The sequence below is a fragment of the Pterocles gutturalis genome, unplaced genomic scaffold (assembly GCF_000699245.1).
Source record: "Pterocles gutturalis isolate BGI_N339 unplaced genomic scaffold, ASM69924v1 scaffold50890, whole genome shotgun sequence".
Classification (NCBI taxonomy): Eukaryota; Metazoa; Chordata; class Aves; order Pterocliformes; family Pteroclidae; genus Pterocles; species Pterocles gutturalis.
Genome location: NW_010142760.1, coordinates 9035 through 16148, shown reverse-complemented (window position 1 = coordinate 16148; position 7114 = coordinate 9035). Strand labels below are relative to the sequence as shown.

Genomic DNA, 7114 nt, shown 5'->3' with positions numbered 1-7114 from the left:
GACAAGGGCGGAGTTCTCAGTGTGCCTGGGTTGTTTAACCCCTTTCCCGTGTTCCTGTGAGCCGGGCACCGAGCGCAGCGCTTTGTGCTGTAGCTGTTAGCGAAGCGCTGTGACCCGAACGGAAGTGACAGAGGTTTGCCGCGACTTGTGCAGTTGTGTCTCTGATTTTTGTTTCCAGCTATGACCATGCAGTTCATCAGTCACCGGTTTCCAGAGGACCATGATCCCACAATTGGTAAGAAAACCTCTCTTTTCTCTTTGCTGTTGGCTTCCTCTGGGGTTAAGCTGTTGTGGAGTCAAGGTGTCCAAACCAAGGGATCCAAAATTAATTTATAGGAGGTGTTCACATTTCTGTCAGAAATAGCATGTGCAATAGCATGATTTTAGCAAACATTTGGGAGGATACTAAATCACACCAGAACAATTAAAAATTTAATTTGTTGTTCAACAAAGATCAGACTAATGCGGTATAGTGATATTACCTGATTAGGTTCTTCTCGTGTAACATTTTATTTCTGAATTGATGACTGAGTACTGCAAGTGCATTCCACTCTTGCTCTTTGTGATGTGCTGTGAATTCACAGAGGATGCTTATAAAATACGAATCCGCATTGATGATGAACCTGCCAATCTGGACATCTTGGACACAGCAGGACAGGTACGTGAGTAAGAAGAAGTGAATTGGGAGGTTCTTAAGAAGTCTGTAATGGTCAGGTGTAGAGATAGAAATCCTGTAGAAGTGTACCTGTCTTTTCTTCCAAATTGTTTTTCGATCTCTATTGTTTCTTGTAAGCAGCTTTGTTTCTTATAGCAGCTGTATCATACTGTATATTTAAGGTAGCTCAGACAGTATTTGGGTTTCATGCACTTCTTTCTCCATTGCACCTTGCTGTTCACAATCAACAAGCAATATGTATTGGCAGATAAATGACATGTTGGTATGATTTCTACAGCAAGGGAAGCTTGGTGTTAATCCCAGACACATGTAGTATCTTGTCCTGTATGTAATGGCATGAGAACTAGAGGATCAGCTTGTTTACAGAGTTCCTATGCAGATGGTTTTGGAATGCATGTTGTGTTTCCCATTCTGAGCAAATGAGAAAGTCATTGTATTTGTGCAATCGAAATGTAATTGTCTGTTTCTAGGCAGAGTTTACGGCCATGAGAGACCAGTACATGAGGGCTGGCGAGGGATTTATCATCTGTTATTCAATCACAGACCGGCGCAGTTTCCATGAAGTGCGTGAGTTCAAACAGCTAATCTATCGTGTTCGACGTACTGATGACACTCCTGTGGTCCTAGTGGGAAATAAATCTGATCTAACACAGCTACGGCAGGTAAATGGCACAATTACAAGCTATTTCTGTTGCAAAATGCAGTAATACCAAAGGTTATACTCCTTTTCTTAATTTTTTTTTTGTATTTACTTTATAATATGTTGAACAGTAGAGAGGTGCTTGTTTAACCTGGAATGTGTTGAATAACTAAATGCATATAGTGATCATAAAAGTAAAGTCTTCAAGTTCAGAGTGGAAATAAGCTGTTCTGGAACTGGGAGGGTGCATGCACAGTTATAGGGCAAGCAGAACAAGACGAGATAAAGAAATAAACTTTCTGGTTTTGGCTTTCTTGACAAGTGTGAAGTTTTTTTTTTTCAGGTCTCCAAAGAAGAAGGCTCTGCTTTAGCACGAGAATTCAACTGCCCTTTTTTTGAAACTTCAGCTGCATACCGTTACTATATTGATGATGTATTTCATGCTCTTGTGCGAGAAATCCGCAGGAAAGAAAAAGAAGCAGTAATGGCAATGGAAAAAAAATCAAAACCTAAAAGCAGCGTGTGGAAAAGACTGAAGTCACCATTTAGAAGGAAGAAGGACTCAGTCACTTGAACAGAGAGTATTCCTCTGCAAAGTAAAACAAAACCTGTGAACAGCCACTTGTAACCAAAGCGGTTTAGTGACAACATTTATGACAGCATGTTTTAAACCTCATGGGACTTCTGTGAGGGAATGCATAACTTTTACCAATTATTTTCATTTAGAATGATATTCCCTTAATTTTGGATATTTAACTTAAGACACAGTAACATTGGACTTTTGTTTGTTGTCATTTTTTTACTAGATCCAGCAAGTGTTGCTTGTTTGTCGTTGGTTACAAATGCTGATAGGTTCATGTCCCTGCACTTTTAACTTTGGTCACTCCGGACTGGAAGCTGAATTGTGTAAAATATTGCTGAAGTTCTACCCAACCTAACTTAATTCATTTTTTTCCTAGTTGTTTGCACAAGTATATTTTGCTGCTCTGTAAAACAGTAACCCACATCATGGGAGGCGCCTTGTTGAGGTCACGCTTAGGAGTAGTTTACAAAGCATACGTCGTGACCAGCGGCCTTGGCTGTGTGTGGATGTCACTGAACGGAGCTGTGCTACAGTTGTGGTGTGCTTGGGGAATAGAATTTTTTCAGCAAAAGTAGTGTGGAATACTTGTACAAGTTTAAATTATCATTTAATCAGCAGCATTGTAGGTGGGATTCTAAACAAGTCAGAAAAAGCAGATTACAGTTCCTATGGCAGCTGTAACTTGGCAACAGTGAACGAAGGTGTAGCTACTATATATATAGCATTTGCTGTGTTCCTATAGCATATGTAATGATGCTGTTGATGCTTTAGAAACCACAGCTTTGAATTTTCTGACTTGTTAAAACCACAGCTGTCATGGTGTGCTGGCTTATTTATTTACAGTTTCATGTTCTTGCCTTAAAGGAGCCAGTATAATTGTTTAGTAGAAGTCTCTAATAGAATCATTTCAGATTATTCTATAACTCCTTCGTGAAGAAAATGACTGATGCTGTGGTATCTGGGCCCAGAATTAATATCTCTCATACTGGTAAGATTGTTCTGATGCAGTCTTAGAATTGCCAGTGCAGTGGAAGGAAGCAATTAGCTGGGCACAGCGACGGTCCTGGCGGATACTCGCATCCCTGACATACTTGTGCAGGCGGTCCAGGCAGTGCAGGTGTTCTTACGCTCGGTAAAGAATGATTTGGTTAAAAAAAGTGCTTCTGAGGCAGACCCTCCATATGCAGCAAATACTTTCTGCTTTTGAGCTGATGTGTGTATACGTTGGTTATAGAATTTAAATCAGAGAGATGGATGTTTGGTGTTCCTCTTGATTGTGTTTTTTATTAATAGAAATAAATCATAGTTAGGTAACTCAGACATGGTTAAAACAAGCTTCTCAGAGAACTAAGTGCCTGGAATCTTTAATTTTAATAGTGAAAGAGCTTAGTAGATTAAGTGTAGTGTAGCTTCTGTTGTTCTTCGATCATCTGTGTCAGTAACTGTGTTAATATTACTGATCAAAAATCAGATTCTGTAATGTCAGTGTGCTGCATGTGACAGTGAAGTCAAAACTGAAAATTCGTATGTAAAAAGATTAGTACAAGAAGCAAGGTTAGCAAATATATAAACTTGAGCTTTTTTTCTTGCTAAACTCCTTTTTGCTTAAGCTACAACTGGAAATTCTGTGCCTGTTAGTTTTAAGGGTATTTTCTTTGTGTAAGATTTAAAAAAAAAAAAGGGGGGGAGAGATTTGGAGGAGGGGTGCATTTTTTATTTAATTTGTGGCTGAGCTAAACATTTCTCACTTCCAGTGCTCCAGTGTTGCACTACACCGGTAATAATCACACATACGTTGTTTGAAAAAGGCCAAGAATATTTCAGATTGTTTAGAATTGAAGATCTCTTTTAAATTAACTGTGTGAGCAGTTGTGTGTGTCTTTTCAGTAGTTACTGGTTTAGGACTTAAAGCCCTACTAATCATTCTAAAGAAATAAGTGTTTTCCTGTGCGGGGGGTGAGGCAGTGGCCCAGGGTGCCCAGAGAAGCTGTGGATGCCCCATCCCTGGAGGGGTTCAAGGCCAGGCTGGATGAGGCTTTGGGCAACCTGGGCTAGTGGGAGGGGTCCCTGCCCATGGCAGGGGGTGGCACTGGGTGGGCTTTAAGGTCTCTTCCAACCCACACCATTTGCCATTCATTGTGAATTAAATGCCATCTGTAACTCAGATAAAAATCCTAGGAAAACCATCTAGCAGAAAACTTGAGGAGCAAGAGGCAGCAGCTGAGAAGTTGCTCTAAAAGCAGTTGCTGATTCTGTCATCGTAAAAGTTATTTCAGAGCAGCCTTCTGGAAGTGCTGAACAGGGGCCTGGTGGTGATGGCAAGTTTTCCCCGTTATTTTCCTTGATACAGTAAGCTGACATAAAATATTAGTCAGCTTCCTACATTGAGAGTTTTTGGATAATATGTAAAGGTAACTTGTCAGCAGTACTGAAAGCTCCGTGGGACTGTTTTCACCTTTAAATAACTGATGTCTGTGCCTTACGTGATTCCTTCAATGCAATTTGAGTGTTTACTAATGCCTTTGGTGAGCCTGTTGCTTATTACACTAGAACAGCAGCCGGCACTTTTTTTACAGTATTATTCAAAAAGAGTTTTATTTTTGTCATGTATAAATTTGTACACTGAATTATTGTTTTATTTGACACAATATATAATTTTTAATACAAGCATTTGCATTTGATGTTTTAATCTGCGGTGTCCAGCATGATGGGTGGAAGGCCGTTCAGCCTCAGAGTGCTGAAGAAGGAAGGCTCATGGTGTCTTCATAAAGTTATTTTGGAAAATATTTATCTTACTCGGAAAAAGGAGGAGTTGGTATGTTTAAGTAGTGCAAAGCCTAAAAATTCTGTGATGCAAGTCTGGTGCTAAATCATTTCATCAATGTGGTCTGGACCTTTTGCAGCTGTATGACCTTACCTTTGCTCTGCGTAAGGGACGTTGACTTTCCGAGTTTTAGTTACGAGTTGGGCAGTAGCAGCTGCATGAGGTCAGTGTCTAAATCTTTGCGCAGATACTGGAGTGTCGGGGCACTGGCCAAAGCGCTCACTCTGCGTTTACCACTGCCTCGGTTTCTTTGTGCGTTGGTTGTTGGCATGTTGTCATTTTGTACTAGTAGAAAGCAGCTGGGTTTAGACATTGTTACCTTCATTACCAGGAAGGAATCAGACAAATTTTACATTTTGACTTTGTGCATATAACCTGAGGTCTGAACTCTTATGTCTATATTAACATTCTGTTTAGGACCAAAAATCAGGATGTTGAGCTCCTTGTGAGAAGTTGTGTTGCTTGTTTAAATTTTTAAAAAGTCAAGGTTATGTAAACTGAGTGTTCCCCAGATAATTTTGCCTGTGTTTTTTATTCTTTTCTGGGTGCAGATGGGTCCAGCCCTTCCCCTGTCCCAGGTGAAATTTGTGTGTAATTAGAATGTACTTTGCCCTTCTCAAACCAAACATTCTCAGCGTTCCTGTGCCTCTCCCTAGTTTCCCTTCTGGTAGAGGTGGGAGGGGTAACGTGCTCCCTGTGCTCTCATTTTTTTTGGGTACGCTTGTTTGCAAGAGCTGGCTGCTTTTCTTCAGTGATAATGGGATGCCCCTAAGTGGCTATTGAATCTTGGGGATGACTGATTTCAGGACCAGATGAATTAATAGACTGATGTACATTATGCAACAGGTTGTGTTGATGTAGAAGAGTCTTAACAATTGTCTAAACAGGCAGAAGGGTGGAGCTGTTGTGTGGTATTGCAGAGGTAAAGGGGAGGGTGGTTTGGATTTTTTTTTTTGCCATCAAAAGTGGATCGCATTGCCATGGCACCACAACTCCTCCGGGGAATTAGGTGAGACAGAAGCTGTTAGAGGAGGAGAGACCCAATTGTGCCGAAAGCAGCGTGAAATCCTGCTAGTTGAAATGGCACCAGCGCCTGGACCCAGGGAAGGTGGGAAGAGAGTCAGAGCTGAGCCTCCATGCTCTCCACAAAGCCATTTCTCTCTTCCTGGTTTGTCAAACTCATTCTGTTTGCTTTTTTTTTCTTTTTCTTATGCAAATTCTTTTGTTTCTGTCTCAGCTGAATGGTGTAAGAACCTGAAAGGGGGACATTTGTTAAAGGCACGCAGTGTTAGATGGAGAAGCCAAGCAGGGAATGATGAAGAGAGATTTTCTTTCACATCTTGCACAATAAGTAGAAAATGTTCAGTGACTGCGCTTTGGCTGAGCAGTTTTAGCCAATTCCTCTAATAACCGCGGTTATTACCATGATAGATAACTGAAAGTGGCTAAACACTGCAGTCAGTCGCAGTCCAGAGAACAAATCATTCATGGTAAGCATAGGTGTTCAATAAACCACCGTGTCTTGAGCGGTTGGGCATTGAATTTGAATGCGTGTGCGAGTCGTGCGGATCACTACCTGCACGATCTCTGTGGCTTCTGGTATTTCTGTGTGTTCGGCATCTTGTCTGACTGCCGCTGCTGAGCGATGTGGTGGAACTGAATCACTAGAGCAGGGGTCAGGCCAAGCTCTTTGAAGTTCCCAAGTGCTTCAGTCACTCCTCAGGTATTGCTAAAGTAGCTGAGAATGTTGCTGGTGAACCTGGCGATGGGACCGGCATCTGTTGCAGTTTGTTTTCATCTTTGTCTCGGAGTAAAGTTGCAGAGAGTCTGTTTTTAGTGTTAACTGTGGTGCATTTCTATCAGGGAAGGCACACAAGGCACCCCAAAGAGAGCGCTTCGTGCTCGGTGCGGAAGGCGGGGAAGCTTGTGACACCCTTGCCTCTGCTGCGGAATTGAGTGCGAAGAGCTGCAGCATTGGCCACGTTCCCTTTTTGGGGACATCAGGCAATCTTTGTAAAGCTTGGGCTGAAACTATCTCGTTCCTTGAAGATGAGACCTGAGGCTCATTTTAAGGATTAAGACACCTAAAACCCCTCTGCAGATCGGTCCTTCGCTGCAGCGGGAGCTATCCAGAAGTGACGTATGGCATTAGAGCGTGTGCTGGAGTCTGTGTTGCTGGGGAAACAGCTCACTGCTCGCTACTATTTGGCATTTTCTAAAGACGTGGCTTTGTGCCTGGCAATACTGTTCTGTGTCCTGCTGACGGGGAGCTGCAGAAAAACAAGTCACAGAAGCCAGATCACTGGACTTGCCTTACGAGAGACTGTGGCATCTTGCACAGAGTGAGATGGACAAAAGTGTTCCTGGAGAATTCAGTTTTGACTAGGAATC

At 42.0% G+C, this 7114-nt stretch overlaps 1 protein-coding gene across 1 annotated transcript; it reads left to right on the top strand.

Annotated features, from left to right (window-relative positions):
• Positions 1-180: 180 nt before the first annotated feature.
• On the top strand, positions 181-1890 carry RIT1 (Ras-like without CAAX 1). Its single transcript, XM_010084472.1, has 4 exons — positions 181-235; positions 585-658; positions 1147-1338; positions 1660-1890. The coding sequence occupies exons 1-4, from the start codon at positions 181-183 to the stop codon at positions 1888-1890; spliced, it is 552 nt and encodes a 183-aa protein (XP_010082774.1).
• The last annotated feature ends 5224 nt before the right edge of the window (positions 1891-7114 follow it).

Coding starts and splice junctions, on each gene's coding strand:
- RIT1 (XM_010084472.1), top strand. CDS start 181: ATGACCATGCAGTTCATCAGTCACCGGTTTCCAGAGGACCATGATCCC. Junction 236..584: donor GGACCATGATCCCACAATTG/GTAAGAAAACCT, acceptor GTGAATTCACAG/AGGATGCTTATAAAATACGA. Junction 1,339..1,659: donor ATCTAACACAGCTACGGCAG/GTAAATGGCACA, acceptor TTTTTTTTTCAG/GTCTCCAAAGAAGAAGGCTC.